The sequence below is a fragment of the Dreissena polymorpha genome, chromosome 4 (genome assembly GCF_020536995.1).
Source record: "Dreissena polymorpha isolate Duluth1 chromosome 4, UMN_Dpol_1.0, whole genome shotgun sequence".
NCBI classification, from domain to species: domain Eukaryota; kingdom Metazoa; phylum Mollusca; class Bivalvia; order Myida; family Dreissenidae; genus Dreissena; species Dreissena polymorpha.
This window is the reverse complement of record NC_068358.1, coordinates 26,711,978-26,733,851: the sequence shown is the minus strand read 5'-3', so window position 1 is coordinate 26,733,851 and position 21,874 is coordinate 26,711,978. Positions and strand designations below refer to the sequence as shown.

At 35.6% G+C, this 21,874-nt stretch overlaps 1 protein-coding gene across 1 annotated transcript; it reads right to left on the bottom strand.

The window, feature by feature from the left end:
* Positions 1 to 499: 499 nt before the first annotated feature.
* LOC127879399 (serine/threonine-protein kinase stk11-like) lies at positions 500 to 21,026 on the bottom strand. The gene is made up of 9 exons (XM_052426182.1): positions 20,608 to 21,026; positions 17,384 to 17,467; positions 14,789 to 14,878; positions 13,257 to 13,389; positions 10,384 to 10,520; positions 7,744 to 7,871; positions 7,235 to 7,292; positions 6,070 to 6,287; positions 500 to 3,300 (listed from the first exon to the last, which is right to left on the bottom strand). The coding sequence occupies exons 1-9, from the start codon at positions 20,955 to 20,957 to the stop codon at positions 3,188 to 3,190; spliced, it is 1,311 nt and encodes a 436-aa protein (XP_052282142.1). The 5' UTR covers positions 20,958 to 21,026; the 3' UTR covers positions 500 to 3,187.
* Between the last annotated feature and the right edge of the window lie 848 nt (positions 21,027 to 21,874).

The window sequence follows — 21,874 nt, the reverse complement described above, 5'->3', positions numbered from 1 at the left end:
AACAATATCTTTTATAATGATTATTATGATTTGAACCCACAACATCCAAATGAAAAAACTTCCACTTACAAGAGTTGTCAGAGGACAGCGCGCTCGACTATTCGAGTGCTTGACAGTATTACGTTAGCCATCATGGGGAAATTGTTCATATTCAATAATTTATTAGACAATCTTTCAAAAATAAAAAAAGGAAAAAAAATATATAAAAAATTGGGGGGGAGGAGGGGGGATAGGGGGGGTGAGAGGGGGGTATAATGTGGGGGTGTGGTAATTTATTAGATGATGTTTAAAAAAAATGGGGGGTGGGGGGTGGGTAGGGGGGGGGGGGGGGTAGGGGGTGAGAGGGGGTATAATGTGGGATGTGGTAATTTATTAGATGATGTTTAAAAAAATGGGGGGATGGGGGGTAGGGTAGGGGTGAGAGGGGGGTATAATGTGGGGTGGGGTAATTTATTAGATGATGTTTTAAAAAAAAATTGGGGGGGGGGAGGTAGGGGGGGGGAGGGGTAGGGATTCTGGGTAGGGGCATGGGGTATTGTTTGGGTGATATCCATTGTGGTATTCAGGTAAGTGTTGTTTTTTCAAAGTAATAATAAAATGTGATCATAAATAAAGACGTTATGGCAATTTAAGCAAAATGTTCAATTATCAAAGTGAAAAAGGGGCCATAATTATGTCAAAATGCTTATTACGGTGGTCTGCTCTTGTTTATAGGTTGGGGTCATGTTGGTAAACCAGTATGAAACATTTAAAAGCAATATGTCAAAGGATATAGGAAATATTGGCGGTAGTACGCAAACTTTAACATAGATTTATCAATAATATGCATATTCTAAGTATAAAAGGGGCAATAATAATGACAAAATGCTTGATAGAGTTGTCTGCTCTTTTTATAGGTTGGGGTGATGTTGGTAAACAAGTATGCAAAATATAAAAGCAATATGTCAAGGGACAATGAAAATAAATGGGGTACAGTACAAAAACTTTAACATTTGCACGCTAACGCTAACGCAGACGCCGGGGTGAGTAGGATAGCTCCACTTTATATATTTCATATATAATAGTCAAGCTAAAAATATTTGGGGTAGCACGAAAACTTAAACATTTGCACGCTAACGCAGACGCTCACGCCTGGGTGAGTAGGATAGCTTCACTATATATATTTCATATATAATAGTTGAGCTAAAAATGTTTGCCCATTAAGACAACAATTTTAATTCATGCGTCTTTTAGCATATGTATGCAATCCACATGGAAACACAAATAAATATTAAATCAACAGAAACAGTTAAACTCATTCCATTTTGGCGTTTGTAACGCTTTCAAATTTTCCCAATTCAAAGCTATGAATAATGAACTTACTCGTTTTTTTCCATAATATGTCTTTGTCAGTGTGGTTTGTTTTCTCTGTTCTATTATTTTGTAAACAAAAGTTGAAAAAAAGTCTATTTGCAAGTCTGTAAAAAAAATCCCTTTAATAAAATACCACTTCAATTTAAATTCTAAATATTGAAGGCCATAGATGATATTTTTGAGGACATCATAATGTTCAACTTCAGATTAAGAAATTGGAACCAGTTGAGACTGGGGCTGGTTTTCACTATGGTGGGTGTTAACTACATTGTAGTACCAGTTTCAACTGGGAGGGTTTAAAAATTTGTGGCCAGTTTTGACTTGAGCTGATTTTAACTGGGGCCTATAGCTGTATTGCCAAAAACCCTTGCAGATCAATTATGTTTGTCTCCTTGGTAATGCATACATATTTCATACAATTGTTCTTGATTATAACATTAATGCTACCCATGCGAAAGATAATATAATTCTTACCAGACATGAGGTCAGATAACTTTTAAATTTTACCGGACTTCACCAGATTTTACCGGACCTTGTTCTTCTTTCACCAAACAATAGAAAATACCTCATAGTTTATTTTTATACATTATTATGTTAACAATGTTAACAATTTTAATTCAATAAAATAGCAACTAAATTTAATGAAAATATATAAATTATATGAAAATATATGGTAAAACTTTCAATTAAAAGTGAAGAGAGCTCTTAGATCGATACTTAAAAAACTAGGTGCAATATTTGACTGGTTCTAAGAATTGTGCTGGGAGTTTGTTATATCCCCAGCAAAGATAGCTATTTGGAATGAATGGTAAAATCCGTTTTATTTTTAAGTTAAATAATCTATCAAAGTAAAATAAAAATTAACCAGTCCATACCATTGTATAATATTCCTTGTTTCTCTTTCATTTTTAACCAAAACACATTTTTACACCATTTTTTGTTTGTCGGACACAAGGTCCGACAGCTTTTGGAATAATACTGGACCTCAGCAAATTTTATCGGTAATGTCTAAGGACCCAACATCTTTCACATGGGTTGATTAATGATTGTCATTATGTACAATTTACATGATTTTTAACATTGTTTAATGACTTAATACATCAACCCAAAGTAAGAAAGTTGAAAGAACAAGTCAAAATTTTTAACCATAGCAATGCAATCAGTGGTTTATATACCACTTTATATACCAGTAACGAATGTTTTGCAAAATAATAGACAGATGATAAAAGATCTATGTCTCTAACAATGGACTAACAATAGAGTTGTTTGACAGACAATAAATAAACTGTATGGGGAATACAATCTTTTAAATTTGGCTAAATTTGCTGCAACAGTGAATGTACAGCCTGTGTAAGATGCTCGAGACTAGACAAGCTCAATAATTATGCTTTTTTATGGAGTAGTTTGTGATGGAAAAAGTATCATTGGTACCAGTTATTGGTTTGGATTCACTTAAATATGGCTATAAATCAAGTTTGGTATTTGCATTTTCTGCCCTATTATGTACTCAATTTTAATGCACTGTGGTTTTAATTTGACTGTACATTATTCATTTTAAATGTTAATATCATAGAAATGAATTTCTGTAACTAAGCTATGAATATTAATTATGCTTATGTGATCCTTTTTGTAGATGCAGATGATACTGTCCCTGTCAATATTGGAGCCTTGGTGAGCTCTACAACATGCCATGTGGAATGGAACAGTCCCTTAGCTACCGGTATATATATCAAATATGCTGATATTTAACAATCAATCAATTGAAACATCCCTTGTCAGAAGACAGATTTGTCGTCATAGTAACGAATCTTAAGGGCGCTAGGTGTTCCCAACATCAAGACTGCGAACACGCTGAGAATTTGAATTTCCGAGCGCTGGATTTTTTAGACTTCCGCTTTTCATGCTTTTGGTCTGGAATGGTGGTCTCTACGTTGTCCTTGTTTTCAGCTGAAATAGAATAAAATCAACTTCTGTTTTAACATTAACTATAATAACTGCACTTTGAAGCCTCACAGCAGCTATATCCCATTTGAAAACATTGTGACGAAGTTACGGCATATTGATATTTGAGGAAGTTACATGCCTTGGACAGTATCTGAAAGTGTTTTAGAAAAAATTGCATAAGTATTATTTAAAAGAACTTTTATTTATCAAGACTCAAAACTTTGCCAAAAATCAATGAAACGGAACGAAACTTAAAAATAAGCTAAACATCTGAAAGTGTTGTGTAAAAAAATAATCCTTTAACTGTTATTTAAAAAAAAATTATAATTCCAAGATCCATTACTCCACCAAAAATCAATGGAACCAATGGAAACTCACATTTCATCAGTTAGTCATTTAGGTAGACGCACATAAAAAATCAGCTAAATATCTGACAGTGTTTCGTAAAAAAACCCTTCTAAAAACGGTTATCATATAGAAATATCCAAGTCCAAGTTTCATAACTTCGCCAAAAATTAATGTTGCTAAATGAAACTCACACTTCCTCATAAGTCACGTAGGTTTACTTACATACCAAAAATCAGCTAAAGATAAAAAAATGTTTTGTAAAAAAACAAAACAAATATAAGCTCAAGACACATAACCTCGCCAAAAATCAATGCACCAGAATTAAACTCTCATTTCATCTGTAGATCATGAAGTAGACTCACACAAACACACAATTAATTTACTCACATGGAAAATTATACATGAGGAATGAAATTATTATCTCTATATTATAAAACCTGTAGTTGCTAGTAAATGTAAGAATCCATAAGCATTATTAACAGTACACCCATGGTGATAAAACATAGTCAAACAAGAGATGTGGTCGTCAGAAACACAATGCCCCCTATTGCGCCGCTTTGAATTTATTTATTTTTAATTACCTTTGACCTTAAAGGATGACCTTGACCTTAAACTTCCACCACTCAAAATGTGCAGCTTCATGAGAACGCCGCTTTGAATTTATTTTTATTTTACCTTTGACCTTTAAGGATGACCTTGACCTTGAAGGATGACCTTAACCTTGAACTTCCACCACTCAAAATGTGCAGCTACATGATAACGCCGCTTGAAATATTTATTTATTTTACATTTGACCTTGAAGGATGACCTTGACCTTGAAGGATGACCTTGAACTTCCACCACTCAAAATGTGCAGCTTCATGAGAACGCCGCTTTGAGTTTGTTTTTTTAAATTGACCCTTGACCTTGAATGATGACCTTGACCTTGAAGGATGACCTTGACCTTGAACTTCCACCACTCAAAATGTGCAGCTTCATGAGAACGCCACTTTGAAAATAAAAAATTACCTTTGACCTTGAAGGATGACCTTGACCTTGAACTTTCACCACTCAAAATGTGCAGCTTCATGAGATACACATGCATGCCAAATATCAAGTTGCTATCTTCAATATTGAAAAAGTTACGGCCAATGTTAAAGTTTTCGGACGGACAGACGCCATATATTTGACATTTGACCTTGAAGGATGACCTTGACATTCACCTTTCACCACTCAAAATGTTCAGCTCCACGAGATACACATGGATGCCAAATATCAAGTTGCTATATTCAATAGTGAAAAAGTTATGGCCAATGTTTAAGTTTTTTTCGGACGGACGGACAGACAGACTGACATACACACATACTGACATATTGACATACTGACATACACACATACTGACTGACAGTTCAACTGCTAGATGCCACCCTACCAGGGGCATAAAAACCTTTAAACACAGCAGAGTGTGTGAAAATTATTTATTTTAGCTTGATTGCATCAAAAGTATAAAGCTTGTTTAAACACTCTTGAGTCTTTTTCCTGGGTAGAACCAGTACTTGGTGTCTTTGATGGAGATCTAAAGAACGCGCCCATACTGGAAATCAAACCCATTATCTCCCGGTCTATAGGCTGACACCATATCCACTTCACCCAACCACCTAAAAGTGTGATAGAGAGGAATGGCATAGGCTCAAATAACCTTGGGAACTCACCTAAGGAAAACTACCCTGTCCATGACTTGAATTTTTTCTTAGGAATAAAAACTATTTCCGAACTGTCCATAGATATCTTTAGAACTATTGTTCTGACCAAGTTTGATGATGAGTGGACACAAAATGTGACATCTAGAGTGTTTATCTAAATAAAGATTGATGGCAATGTTTTGCAACAGACCAAAACCATGTTTAGACTCGGTCCAGATACAATTAGAACAAATGTTCTGAGTAAGTGTCTTGCTGATTTAGTACAAATGTGATTTTTAGAGAGTTTTTTTCAATCTAACTTTCAAACTAAGATTTTGTACCTATGTAAACAAGTTGTCTACTTGGCCAAGATATGATTTGTACACACGCTCAAAGTGTTTGTACAGTAAATGTTGACAATGCACGATTGACAGGGCACCACAGACAATTGAAAAGATGATCATTAAAGATTACAATGAGCAGATTGTGCTCTGTAAAACTAATAAAATGAGACAAAGTGTTTGAGACAGAAAACAAATAGCAATATAACAAACACATACGAAGGTCACACTGGTGTATTTGATATGGTGTATGCCTCGCGACCGGGAGGCCATGGTACGATCCCCACTGTGGGAGCATTCAATCGATCCCCCCCCCAACAATAAGTATCTGGTTCTACCCAGGAAACATACTCAAGAACATTTAAAAAAGCATTTGGATCTAAATACAATAGAGCTCAAATAAGTTTTGACTTAACACATACAATGTGAATTATTTTGTGTGTCATGTTCCTCCGGATGGTGAGGGACAGTGAGGACATTTCCAGTATCGTTGTCATACTCGTCGTCATCGCTGTACTCCCCTCGGTGCAGGTCCTCTATATAAGGTATCACAGTCATGCTCCTGACCATGTCCCCGCTCTCCTGGTGAACAGGGAACGGGACTATCTCCGATGTTGGTGGGAACTTCTTTCGGTACCAGCTGAATAGATGTAAAAATTGTTGCTATGTTAAAGGTTAATTGCTTAAATTTAGAAGGTTTCATACAGGAGGCAGATAAACCGCCATGCTAATTTAAACAAAATATTTAAAGCCACATTCTCAAAATCAACGAATATTTTGTAAAATATTTCGTAAAGTAAAGTTAACCCATACAAAATCAATGTTCCTTATAGTGATAGCCAAAATGTTAACGCTAGATGTGGTATGGTAACATAGATTTACAGAGATACAAAATGCTTGTTTTTATTTTTTGTGTCACAAGATATTCCATGTGAATTTGCCTGCGATGAAATCCGAACATTTACAGGAAAACGCGAGATGGGCTTTGAGCAGTGTCAGAAGCCCAATGTAGTTCTCATGAGCTGCTTGTAAATGTTCGGATATTCGCCGCAAAACACTGTGGCGATTCCATTTCTGAAAAACAAATATTGTGGAAAAATCATTCCCACTAGCTTTTCATTGATGAAGAGGGTTTGAAAATTCGCCTTTCGTAAAACATTGGTATGAAAGGTAATGTTAAAACAGTATGGGCTAGGGCTGGATCATGCAATATTAAAAAGAACACGATAGTCAAGTACAATAATAGTACCAATCACAAAGATGCAGAGGAGACAATAGGTAAGATTTTATCAAATTGTCAAAAACTAATTGACAAATAGTTTTAAGGGAAAAAACAAATTGTTGTAGTGAAAACTAATTGACATGAAATCATATCTATTACCCTGAGCTGAAGCAAACAGAGCCTTCCATGGAATATTTACATCTAACAGATAACAATTGCTATTTTTGATTAATTTGTACATTGTAGTTACATGCAAACATCTACTAAATTGATTTTTCTCAACTCTGTATAGTTATCATATTTTGATGGAATTAAAACATAAATGTGTATAAATCTATCTCAACCGCCTTCCTGTATACACATACTCATGTTGCTTGATCTGCTGCACTGACATCCTATCTTCAACTTTATACTGCAGCATCCCTGAAAGTAAAGCAGCCAAGGTGAAATGTATATTTACTTTAAATATTCAAGCTTATGTGGTCTTTACTTAAAATTTGCAGACTGCTAATTTGAATCCGTGCAGTATATCTTTAAACATCTACATCTTTAAACTTGACAAAGTCAACAAGCTTGGTTAAGGAACCATAACAACATGTATGAATGCTTCATCTATGCTACATACACTGTCGCTTATTTATGATACTAAAAGATAATCAAATGAATTTCCAGTTTTTACCAATAATAACAGATTATCCAATGTATACCATTGTATTAATGATACTAATAGATTGTCCAATGTATCTCCTCTTATAACTGATACAGATTTTCCAATGTATTACCCTTAACTACTGAGGCAAATACCCCGGTAGATTATCCGTTGCATTTCTGGTACTTCTTTTTACTGATGCTAATAGATTATCTGTTGTATTACCTCTTATTACTGATGCTAATAGATTATCCAAAGTGTCTGGTATTTTATATTCTCCTTTGCCGATGTTTTCAAATAGTTTGTAGATACTTTCCCCTTCAAAAGGATATAGGCCTGTTGTCATATTGTACCTGAAAATATTGTAGTTCTTTTCAATGAATGATATCAAATGATACAACATAATTTAAAATACATGTTTTAAATGGAGCTGAAACATCACTTAAACAATAATTACTCTCAAGTGTTCATAAGTTGGACTTTATATGGTTCTTAAAATGTGGAGACTGCTAAGATGAATATATAAAATATATATAATTTATAGAAAATCTACCTATTCTGAAACCCATATTATTTCTCGGACTCGGGTTCTTGTATTTCAGTGGCTCCTCCTAACCAATAAATCAAATGCCCAACAAATATTAAAGTTCAAGGTCTCATTTCAGAAATAAATAAAAGAAATCACTAATTTAAGATAAATAACAAGGAATAAAATTGTCACAAAACCAGGTTTTCATTGTGAAAAAAAAATCTGATAAAGGGAGACAACACACACTGAACTTTTGAAATGAACAAACAAAATTAACCCCCTTTGTAAGTCTATTTTTAGTCATGGCCACCTTGAAATTGGAGATATTGACGTGATTCTTTCATGCGACACACCGTCCCACAATGGTGAACAAATGTGCCAAATGATTTTAAAATCTCACAATGAATGACATAGTTATGGTCTGGACAAGCTTATTTATGGCCATTTTTGACCTTTGAACTCAAAGTGGACCTTGACCTTGGAGATATCGACGTAATTCTTTCGCGCGACACACCGTCTTATGATGGTGAACAAATGTGCCAAATGATTTTAAAATCTCACAATGAACAACAAAGTTATGGCCCTTACAAGCTAGTTCCACCTGCCAGCCCCCCCGCCGACATTCGCCAATCTAATAACCAGTTTTTTCCTTCGAAAAACCTGGTTAAAAATTAATGATTTTATGAATCCACAACATTTCCTATCAACACAAACTAGAGCTTTGTCACAAACGTGACGTATACCCCCACATGCTGCATTGACACAGAATATTTTGCATGCTGTCTTTACAAAACAAGAGAAGCTAATTTATGGTGATTTTTAAGAATTATTATGAAATTATCCTTTATGGCCATTTTGACCTTAGAACTCATGAATCTTTTGCATGACACACTGTCCAATGACTGTGAACAAAATTAATGTACAGAGTCATTTTAAAATCTTATAATGAATGACATAGTTATGGCCCGGACAAGCTCATTTGTGGCCATTTTTTACTTTTGAACTCCAAGTGTGACCTTGACCTTGGAGATATCAACGTAATTCTTTTGCATGACACACCGTCCAATGATTGTGAACAAATGTACTGAGTTTTTTTTAAATCTCACATTGAATGACATAGATATGGCCCAGACAAGATCAATTATGGCCATTTCTTACCTTTGAACTCAACATGTGACCTTGACCTTTGAGATATAGACGTAATTTTTTTGCATGTCACATCCTCCAATGATTGTGAACAAAAGTACCAAGTAATTTTAAAATCTCACTATGAATGACACAGTAATGGCCCGCACAAGATCATTTATGGCCATTTTTGACCTTTGAACTCAAAGTGTGACCTTGACGTTTTAGATATCGATGTAATTCTTTCGCATGACACACCGTCCAATGATGGTGAACAAATGTGTCAAATGATTTTAAAATCTCACAATGAACGACATAGTTATGGCCCGGAAAAGCTCATTTATAGCCATTTTTGACCTGTGAACTCAAAGTGTGACCTTAACCTTGGAGATATTGACGTAACTCTTTCAAACAGTGTCCAATTGTGGTGAACAAAAGTGCCAAATGATTTTAAAATCTCACAATGAACGACATAAATATGGCCCGGACAAGCTCATTTATGGCCATTTTTTAGCTTTGAGCTCAAAGCATGACCTTGACCTTGGAGATATAGACTTAATTCTTTCGCATGACACATCGTCAATTATGGTAAAGAAATGTGACAAATGATTTTAAAGTCTCACAAATAATGACAAAGTTATGGCTCAGACAAGCTCATTTATGAGCAGCTCCAAGTGTGACCTTGACCTTGGAGATATTGACGTACTTCTTCTACATAACACACCGTCCTATGATGGTGAGCAAATGTGCCAAGTCATTTTAAAATCTTAAGATGAATGACATAGTTATGGTGCGGAAAAGCTAATTTATGGGAAACTCCAAGTGTGACCTTGGATATCAATGTACTTCTTTTGCATGACACACCGTACTATGATGGTGAACAAATGTACCTAGTCATTCCAAAATCGGAAGATAAATGGCGTAGTTATGGTCCAGACAAACTTTTGGTTTAAAACAAACTAAGTGACCCCTTGACCTAGTTTTTGACCCGAAATGCCCCATATTCAAACATGACCTAGACATCATCAAGATTCTTTTGACCAAGTTTGGTGAAGATCTGATGAAATTTTCCGGACAGACCGACCGACCGTCAAAGTGACTTCTAAATATATATTAATAATAAATAAATCTACAAAACTTCTTACTGACAATGTGAACAAGCTTGTTTATGGAATCACAACATGTATGTTTGCTTCATTGATGCTACATACAGAGTCACGCCAGCTGACCAGACGTCCACTTTGAAGCCCTTGAAGGTCTCCAGGCCATTGGCAATCTCGGGCGGCTGGAACGCAGGCGAGCCCTGACTTGTCTTCACACTGTCATCGGCACTGAACATGTCCAGCATCTGCAACACACAAAACACAAGGGTAACCATAGCTGGATTTCCTTGTTTAGAAGGCTCTTAATAAAAGCCCCTTCGGTATGGAGAACTTCTTTAAAATAGGCATATTTTCTAAAATTTTATGTTTACCTTTATACTACTGATGAAGGCAATGACAAGATCATGTGTTTTATATTATTTATTAACATTTAAAAAAAAAGTATGATACATTTCGTTTTATAACATTTGTCCTTAAACAGTTTTCCCTTTTTCCTTTTTCAGTTTAATCAAATACATGTTTTCGGCAAAATGGTGACCTTAAGGATCTTTGAACACTCATCTAAGGAACTGTACCTCAGTGTTATAATATAAGTGAAAATTTGGGGCTATTTCATTTGACAGGTGCATTATTTGAATATAGTTTAGTTTATTAGATAATACAGTAGGCAATATGCCCATGAGTATACATGAAATATCTAATACAATAAGCAAAAACACAGAGTCACATGTCATTCGAATCATAGACATCAAAAATACATCGGTACAATGTAAAGCAAAGTATTGGATATTTTATAAGACAATATACAGCAAGAGGCTGTGCATAAATATATACAAAAGTCCTACCCTAATCATAAAACGTATTATTAGTATTTCTTATTTCCCATGCTTTAAAAATAAACATAGCTAAATTTTTAACTATATTGCTATTTTGAGAGGTCAATAAATCTATAAACTTTAACATATTTGGTCTTACGTAATAACATGGTTTTAAATAAGCTTTTCTTACATCAGTATATAATGTACACTCCATAACAAAGTGGTATTCGTCTTCTAAGACATTCTTCATAAGGAATAGCTATTGGTTTTTGCCATCTACCCGTTTCAACTTTAAGCTTATGTGCAGAGACTCTTAATCTAGAGAGAGCCATTCTGTACTTTGGGATATTTACATCACTTAAATAGGATTTAATTTTAAAATCGGATATTAATATGTATGTTTTTGCTCTAGTTGATTCACTCAATATATCTAGTGTATATAAAACATTTCACACCACATGGATGCGGCCAATTTGACCCCAGAGGCATAATTTGAACAAACTGAGTAGAGTACCACTCTCTTATTTTAAACACAAAAAGTACACCAATGGCTTTATATTTTTAAAGAGGAACATATTTTAAGTTATTTTTCTGATAGCAACATCCTCTGTGGCATTTTCTGCTTAGACCCAAGGGGTATTATTTGAACAAATTTGTGGAAGATCTTTGAAGAGGATCCTTTACATCAAATATTAAACAAATAGGCTTTGTATTTTTAGGCAAGAAGATATTTAAAGGTTTTCCCTCTTTATAAAATGGGTGATTCTAAGACAAGGCCAGTTTTGCTTCCTTGGCATTATTTGCAAAAAAAATTGTAAAGGATCTCTAGATGATGATATATTGTCAAACTAATAAGATTTTATTTCAAGTTTGAAAGCAATAGCTTGAGTGGGATGGTTGGACTGTCCTTCAAAAATAAAATAAATAAATATTAATTTATTTTTACCATGTTTTTTTTTACCCACTTTTAAAGTATCTAGTAATGTTTGATAACAAGAAACCAAAATGAAATCGCATAGTAACTTGTAAGTGGCAAGCAAAGGTCAAAGTTACATAGTTCGATCTCTAATACCCGGTATGTAATCATTCTAACAGATCTGCTCTGACATCCCCAAGATTTCTTTCTACCCAGGATAAGGACTCGATAGAACCAATAAATGTGAGGTTTACCATGCAATTGCAATCAATCTATACTAAACAAGAGATTGCAAAGCAATATGGTCCCCTACTGGTGACACTCCACCATTGTCAGATTTATTTATTTTAAATATATTTGTTGCCATAGCAACCAGATTTCTTGATGTAAGAACAAAATGAAATGTCGTGCATAATCTCCATATTGCCATCTATCCATGTTTCAAGTTTCATGAAAAAATATGCAGAACTTTTAAAGTTATCGCAGGATCCAGAGAAGTGTGACGGACTGACTGACTGACTGACTGACACACAGAGCGCAAACCATAAGTGCCCTCCAGTCTCACCGGTAGGGGACAATAGGTTTATTTTCAGTGGATAGCGATTTCTACCATAACCATTCAACCCTTCTATTCATGAATAAAGTTGAAGGATTTCTTTTAAACTCAACTCTTTCCGTTTTCGCTTATCCATTTTGAATAATGATATGGTATACAGGTCGGTTTTTATATCCATCACGAACAAAACCATCTTACTCAATTATCCTAGCTGTTAAATTATTCACCGTATTTAATCTTTGAAGTGTGTACCAAATAATAACCAATTTACCCGTCAAAGATTCGATAATAATAGCTAATTGTCAATCAAGAATCAAGGGTTAAAAAGAACAACAAGTGCCGAAAATCTGACACCTGCGTTGCAAATTGATGCCAAAAACCATTGTCGTGAATTGTGGCTAATTGGGTCACAATGGCTTCATACAAAACCCCCATCAAACCACAACACCAAATCAAGTAAGGTGTGAAAATAACTGGTGGTTTGGCGGGTGACAATTAAGAGCAATTTTGTTTACTGGTACTGATTAAAGTGGTCGTAATAGCAGGTTGGTCAGATTAGTGAGCGTAATGACCATTGAAACATACAACGAAAAAATCAGGACTGAAAAATGGTGGTGGTCTTAGCAAGTTGGTTGAAATACTGAGGTGGTCGTAAAGAGAGTGTTTACTGTATATATGAATTGTTACCCACTTCAGCAACTCCGAAGTCTGTTATTTTCAATACATGGTCTAGTGTGATCAGCAGGTTGCCAGGCTTGATGTCCTTGTGTATCACAGACTTGCTGTGCATATACTCTAGACCGTCTATCAGCTGCACAAAATACCTGCCAATACGAGATATACATGTACAATCACAGGGGTTACATTCAGTTTTATAAAAGGCAGATGTTTCCAAATGTAGATGGGAAATTAATGTTTAATTTTACAAAAGCTGCAAAAAGCAGAGTTTGTTGTTTCTTGTAAAACAACAGTTACTGCCCTGCCTGAAAAAACGCCCCCCCCCCCCCCCCGCCACACACACACATGGCATGACACTTCATCAGAGGATAAAGGCATTTCAGTTTTAAGAACTCGTTTCTCAACAATGCAGCCTCATTCATACCTATGCTGCTTTGCCTCGATACCTCAAAAAATGTAAAGATATGCCCTTACCAAATTTCAGCATAAACATTCACAAGAGAATGTACTGTAAAGTTATGAGAACAGGAGTTATGACCCTTGTGCACTGCAATTCCAATCATTGAGATCTATCTACCTATGAAATGTCATAACCTTGTACAGTTTGCAAGATATGCCCCAAGCTTGCCTTTTCTTCCAAAAGCCATATATTTGACATTTGGCCTTGAAGGATGACCTTGACCTTTCACCACTCAACATGTTCAGCTCCATGAGATACACATGCATGCCAAAATCAAGTTGCTATCTTAAATATTGCAAAAGTTATGGGCAATGTTAAAGTTTTCGGACGGTCAGACAGACTGGCGTACAGTTCAACTGCTTTTTGCCACCCTACCGGGGGCATAATAATAGCCAATTATGGCTCAATGGGTCATTGTTGACCTGAAATGGCTCACAAGTCACACGGGGGTGACTAGAAGCCGATTCTTGTCACCCTTGGGTGACTTCAAGCCAACAGCAGCTAGTCACCCCGAGGTGACATGAAGCCGATTATTGTCACATGGGGGCGACTTCAAGCCGATTCTAGTCACCCTCATAATCAGAATAAAGTCACCCTCGGCAACAATTATACTTTTTTTTAAATACATGATTTTAAAATTCTCTTTTTTTCTGTTTTTATTTACATGTTGCTGTTGTTGTTTATTGAATAAGCCAATTTCTGGTTGAACATGCGCACGCTTTTTACGACATCAAAATGTGATGCTGTGCCGTCTGATAAAAAATAAACGGGTGACTAGAAGCTGATTCTCGTCTTCGGGGGTGACTTGAAGCCGATTCTAGTCGGGTGACAAGCGTTTGCTCGAAGTCATCCCAGGGTGACGTGAATCGGTTTCATGTAACCCCTGGGTGACTTGTGGGCTATTTCTGGTCGACAATGACCCAATGAGCCCTATTATAGAATAAATTGAATATAAGGTGATTATTAAATACAAAAGAAATTTATCAAACTTGGCATATCATATATTTCAAAGCCTGGTTTTTTAAGTTTCATCTGTATCTAATACCGGCCTCATATTCTCTACATATACAGTTGCTGTAACGTACAGGTGTGCCTGCCAGATGGGAAACTTCTTCTCCGGTACACTCTCAAGCATACTCTGTATTTCATCAGCACAGTACTCCATGATCATGTACCTGAACACAGTTAAGGAAACTTGACTCAACATCTTTGCCAAAAAAAAATACCTTTGTCATTTAGTGTTTTTTGTGTGTTACTTTTATGTTGTTTGTTGTTGTTGTACGGACAATATTTCCTTTATATTCCATAAATTCTGGTAAAAGGAATTAAAAAACTGCATGATTCATCCTAGAGAATCATCAAATTGCCACCCTTTCATTAACCCAATGTATGTGTCCAATTCATATAAAACTACTTATTGTGTTAATTTAAAACTTGTGTTGTTTTTTTAAAAACACTTTCTGTTTAGACCATTAGACATGTCCCAAACTCTTAGTCATGGAAAGAATTAACATACATGTAACAACACATATTATAAACATTCAGGGACAAAGATGATAATTAGACTGAAAACAAATTTATTGCCTTGCCTTTCTGTGCTTTAGCGCAATCAACAAAAACAGTGATCTGCTTTGGTTTTGCACTATTAGACGCAAGGAAGTTTCTGGCATCATAAAAAAGTTGGGATACATTAAAAACAAGGGACAAAATTGTCACAACACAAGATTTTCAATATAAAAAAAGTCTGATAAAGGGATACAATTCAACTCAAAATGTGCATTGTTAATGATTGTTCATCAAAGTTACCCCCCTTGTTTCAAAATCAATCTATTTTTAGTTGTGGCGACTTTGACCTTGGATATATCAACGTAATTCTTCGCAAGACTTACCGTCCAATGATGGTGAACAAATGTGCCAAATTATTTTAAAATCTGACAATGAATGACATAGTTATAACCCGGACAAGCTCATTTATGGCCATTTTTGACCTTTGAACTCAAAGTGTGACCTTGACCTTGGAGTTATCAACTTAATTCTTTCACTTGACACACCGTCCAATGATGGTGAACAAATGTGCTAAATGATTTTAAAATCTGACAATGAACAACATAGATATGGCCCTGACAAGCTTGTTCCGCCCGCCAGCCCGCCTGCATTCGCCAATCTAATAACCAGTTTTTTCCTTCGGAAAACCTGGTTAATTAAAACTAGAGCTTTGTCACAGACGTGACGAATACCCCCACATGCCGCATTGACACAGAATATTTTGCATGTTTTTCTTCAAAAAAATAGCCGACACCGTGCTCAATGTTCATAAAGCAATAAGTGACCTGTGACCTAGTTTATGACCCTGCATGGCCCATGTTCGAAATTGACCTACACATCATCTAGATACAACTTCTGACCAAGTTTGGTGAAGATCAAATAAAAACTACTTGAATTAGAGAGCAGACACCATGCTGAATGTGTAAAACGTACTAAGTGACCCAGTGACTTAGTTTTTTACCTGGCATGACCCATATTCGCACTTGACCTAGACATCATCTAGATACAATTTCTGACAAAGTTTGGTGAAGATCGGATGAAAACTACTTGAATTAGAGAGCGGACACCATGCTCAATGTTTAAAACACACTAAGTGACCCTGTGACCTAGTTTTTGACCTGCCATGATCCATGTTCTAACTTGGCCTAGGCATTGTCTAGATACAACTTCTGACCAAGTTTGGTGAAGCTCTGATGAAAACTACTTGAATTAGAGAGCAGACAACATGCTGAATGTTAAAAACGCAGTAAGTGACCAAGTTTTTGACCCGGCAAGGCCCATGTTCGAACTTGGCCTAGACATCATCTAGATAAAACTTCTGACCAAGTTTGGTGAAGATCGGATGAAAACTACTTGAATTAGAGAGCGGACGCGGACTGACCAACCAACAGACAGACCGACAGACCGACAAGCTCACTCCTATATACCCCCCTAAACTTCGTTTAGTGGGTGTATAAATAGGGACATTTACATCTTGAATTAGTCTTCACCACAAGCCCTTCATTGATTTTTTGCTTATAGTCACATGATTCAACAATCATTTACTTTAAAATTATTTCAGTTTTTAAATATATTGAACAATCTTAAAAATAATGTTCAAAATGTTTCTGATATAACAGTAGCGATTCCAGCCAGATTTTAGTCTTTGCTCAAAACTCCTTTAATTTTATCACACACAAAATCACAATGAAATATTTCTCAGCCAATCTGGTGAAAAGTTTATTTCAAGGTGTCCTTTTTGTTGAAGGTGTTTCTTGGGGCCTACATGGACTACATGTATGTTTGGCGTATAGGACATTCATTTTGGCTTTAACAATTTCCACACATTTTCTTTTTTGAGTTTAGACATTGTTCTGATATTCAAGGCATTAAAAACATAATTATACACTTTTAGTATTACATGTATGCTATATGCTTTATAAAAACTTCAATATGTGACATCTGCATGTATAACTTCCAGTATCTACACTAAAGCTGTTCGGCAAAATAAGATGTCTTATTACAAACCATATATAAGAAGTAATAATATAATATAATATTAATTATATATTGATAAACCAATATGTTGTCAGTGCTATTTGCAAACAAAAGTTCCCAAAGCAACAGCATACACTGCAACATTAATTCAAGGATACATTTTCTGTTTCTCAGCATTGTACAGCACTTCTATAAGGTTAACTATGTTCTTGTGGTGAAGCCTCTTCAATAACTGTATCTCTCTGAAAAATAAAAATTGTGCAAAGACACTTTGATTTATATTTGATTGCAGTGCTGGAGAACTGACTGGTAGAGCCTTACAATAGAATCACTGGGCAGTACACGGGACAGCCACATATCAATTCAGGACAAAAAGGTCATTTTGGCATGCCTATGAACAAATATTTTAATGGGTATGCACAATTATCTACAAAGTAATTAATAAGACCCAAAATAACCGATTTAACAATGCCAATTTCCAATTTGAGGATTTAAAAACGATAATTTTCCCAATTTGTGGATTTTATGTGCTACTTTTTTCCACTTGGACTGGTTCCAGTGCTTTACCCAACGGAACAAAATATTGCTAAAAACTATGGCCACACTTTTAAAGGCCAACTCAATGCGCATGCCCAAAAATCACATCCTATGGGAATCCCTAAAGTCTCTCTGAGATTTGTATTTAAAACAGTTGTGCTAAACGAGCATACTCAACACTTTTAAAGGACAACAAAATTTGAAATCTGCAATATATGGTATGAAGGTAAACTTTCAACCAAAAGAACAGTTCTACTCATCAGCGAATGAGACAATATTGCATATATTCAGTTTGTGTTATAAAGGTAAACTTTCCATCACTGTTTTGACTGTAGACAGTTTAGCAGTAGATTTTGTGAGACGAAATTGTCAATTTGAGACCATTTAAAAGTATCTTAATTTTGTTGACCATCAGGGGACATACATATTTTAATAATGCACTATTCCTGCAGGACCAGCACCTTGCAATTTTCACTCGTCCTGCAAACATATGCACTAGTCCTTCAAATTTGTGTGAAATAAAGATTGTAAGGGTCTGAGATGATTTTTAAAGTTTTTGAAGTATTTGCATTACAGTTTTAACATATTGTGGAAAGCATGCAAACATCATGCTTCATTTACCAATTCCTATTTTCTATTTACTACTGATTAAAAAGCCGGAAGTGTTTGGGTTTTTTAAACTTGTTCTCTTAATTTAAACAAGCCGTTCATCATGTGTCTGAAGTGCTACAGTCGCTGAAATATGTAAGTTTTATTCTCAGGAACGATCTGAGATATATGAGTTCAGTATTGGACTGCCAGAGCGCTAATCGGATGATATAATTATATATGATATGATATAAACTCCCATTTGTTTATTGTACTAATGTGGATTATGTTCAGTAGCTGGGGTATTTCGATACTTTAACTCTTGTAAAAATCGGCACTGAACGTTGGGTAAGTCAAGAGCCGACCTAGCATTTCTACGAGTTCGAGAAGTGTTTTCTTGTAGTTCATGTTGGCAAGTAGCCATTTGTGACTGTTTTTTGTCACGAGGTAACCAACAAAATGGTACATAGTTTACGAAAATTGACCACCATTTAGGCACTTAATGGCTTAAAAATGTAGATGTAGGTGATTTTCCTGTGTCAAGAGATACCTACCTTGCATATTGGTAGAGTTTAAGTGACTTGGCCACGCACCCAACACCTGTGAGTGCTGTCGCTCATACAAAGTGTGCGCTAGCTCTCAATGGAAAATTATTGATTTTTCAATACAACGACCCTCGGCCTATAGTTGGGTAAAGCGATACATGTAATTGACAGAGGAACATAAGTAAGTTCTAAACAAAGGTGAAGTCTATATTGCTATGATTTTAAGAATCGCTAGTTGCAGTTACTGCATAAATACTCTGATTTGAAAGTTTAAGGCGCCCTGCGGACTCTGATTTAGAAATTCAAGCGCCTGGCGTGGGACTGTTAAATGGCCTGTGGAAAGCATTGTTAATGCAAACAAAATAATTGATACAGAGAGACGCACAATTTGAGGGAACCTTACACTATGCACAATTATTTTCAGGCCTTTTCCGCCCTATGCCACTGGTCCGAATTTCGGCCACATTCCCTATGCAAATCTGGTTGTTTTTTCCCAATTGAAAAAAAAATTCCCAATTCCAAAAAAAAGTAAAACAAATTATTTTTAATTTTTTTTTTAACCTTTAATTATATAAGTTAACCTGATCTAGTGTAGACAATAGAACAATATTGCATAATTAAATAATTTGTTGCCTTGAATTTGTTTAAAAACAGTTAAATACATGTATGTTAAATATATTATTTAAGACTTTCCTTATTTGCCCCAAAATCCGGCGTTTGTGCGATTTTTTTTTCCCTAAAAAAAGCCCAGGCCCTTTCCCCAAAGTCTGATTAAAAAAACCTGCACGTATCACAAATGTTCATAATATTTTGTAAAATTTTTAATAATATGTTATATATATGTTATAAAATAGTCGTTATGTACCAGTTAACAGCTTCTTTGAAATATAAGAAACACTATTTACATGCGATTATTTTTCCCAATTGAGCCAGTTATTAGTTGCAATAATTCAACTCTAAGCTTTATAGCCCAATGGGCTGCTTCGAGTTGCAATGCGCTCTCTCTTGTTCATGAATGCAAAATGTTATCAACAATGCAAGGGTTAAGGAACACTGAAACTGCAAGAACTTATTAAAGTTTAACTATCTAAACCACAAACTTATCTAAATGGTACCATTAAAGCAAGAAATAATTGATTTTCTTGACTTAGGTTTTGTTATGTACGCTGTATCCGCCATATTGGAAAATTGACCCAATATTGGTTAGGTACACTAATATTTTGCACGTCGGGTTATTTGCTCCAGCCTATAAAGTCGATAGCGATGTGGTATTCAATACAGAATACACAGTCACTGTTTCAAATTTAAACATAAACATGTCAGCGAGAAAAGTGTGTTGAAACATCGTCGTGTTTTTATAGGGTGCATGAAAAGGATAACATCCGTAGGTTCCATTCAGGTAAATTTAGCACGTTTATGAAGTTTATTAATTATTTTCCTCAATTTGTCTCGAACTACGTCTGTCTAGTGAAGCGCACGGATTCGCTGTGCTGAACTGCACCCATGTTTATGAAGGGGTGCATATGGACTGCCAGAGCCGCCAAAGCAAAAATTATTAAAGGCTCTGGGAGTCCGTTTATATGGACTAAGCCGGTTATGTGATTAATTTTTTTCCCAAAATGGGGTTTTTCACGATGCGAAATTCCCAAAATTCCAGTGTGGCGTTTTCCCAAAATGGAGCGGAAAAGGCCTGTATTTAAATAAAGTAATACCTTCTAACATTCTGCTCTCCATTTGGAATTCTTCTTAAACGTTTCTTTTTCAAAATTTTGACAGCTCTTCTACATAGAGTCTCTGTATCTAACACCTCCTTTACTTTAGCATATGAACCTTCTCCTATAATGTCTCCCATTAAATATTTTTCCACCAGCTTAGCGCGTTTTCTGCCATGATAGACCACTTCTGCAGAGTCCACCCGGTGGAAAAAATCCAAACTGTCGTCTACATCGTTGTCATCTAGGAGAAAATTCACGCCATCCAAGTTATTTGCATCGGAATAAAAACTTTGATCAGCTTCATATTGATTGAAATGATCAAAATCTTCACGCTCAGACATTGTCATTAAAACATCTTGTAAATATCGAATAATTTATATTTCATTTCTGGAAGTCAACATCAGTCGGCCATTTTCACATTATTTTACCCGCAGGCAACAAAATAACCGAAAAGTGAAATCGGCTACTCTGATTTGTTAAAAGACATTGGTTTCTAGATAAAACTGTCTAATGTTACCAAGACCGATGTGTACACAATGAAATGAACTATGTTTGATTTAAGAAAACCGCACAAGCCATGTTTATTCATTTTCAAGAGGACAAGAAAACGTTTATTATCCAGCAAAACTTCCAGATGTTTTACCGTTGATTATTGATTGTGCACTATACGAAGATATGTGTATGTCGTTAAATACGTTCAGATTGCCATGTTATATATTAATTGATACTTTTGTAATATGCTCAGTGTAAATACGCAATGTTTTAGGTTCCTATCTCACTGATATTTAACTTAACTATGCGCATTATCGCTCTTCCAATATGTATGGTTCTACATGAATAACTTCTGCTAGGATAGCATGGCCAGCAGGGTATTAATATAATCAAACTCTACGTTAAAATGTTATCTACTTTATCATTAGGTATATAATCTTATATTTTGTGCGTGCATTTAAATCTCCTGCTAGGTACATACATACATCAGGATAAAGTACCCTTAAAGAAGAAATATTAGAATCAATATAATAGTGATACCACTATTCTATCTGTCTGTCTGTCTGTCTGTCTGTCTGTCTGTCTGTCTGTCTGTCTGTCTGTCTGTCTGTCTGTCTGTCTGTCTGTCTGTCTGTCTGTCTGTCTGTCTGTCTGTCCGTCCGTCCGTCCGTCCGTCCGTCCGTCCGTCCGTCCGTCCGTCCGTCCGTCTGTCTGTCTGTCTGTCTGTCTGTCTGGATAGAAGAAAAATTTATAATAGTTGCTGGGAGTGGGA

Bases quoted from the DNA above. Each gene is read 5' to 3' on its own strand.
- LOC127879399 (XM_052426182.1), bottom strand. From the start codon at position 20,957: ATGACAATGTCTGAGCGTGAAGATTTTGATCATTTCAATCAATATGAA. The intron at 13,390-14,788 runs GTACGTTACAGC...TCGTATTGGCAG, and splicing joins CCCATCTGGCAGGCACACCT to GTATTTTGTGCAGCTGATAG. The intron at 3,301-6,069 runs GTATGTGTTAAG...ATTCTATTTCAG, and splicing joins CACACAAAATAATTCACATT to CTGAAAACAAGGACAACGTA.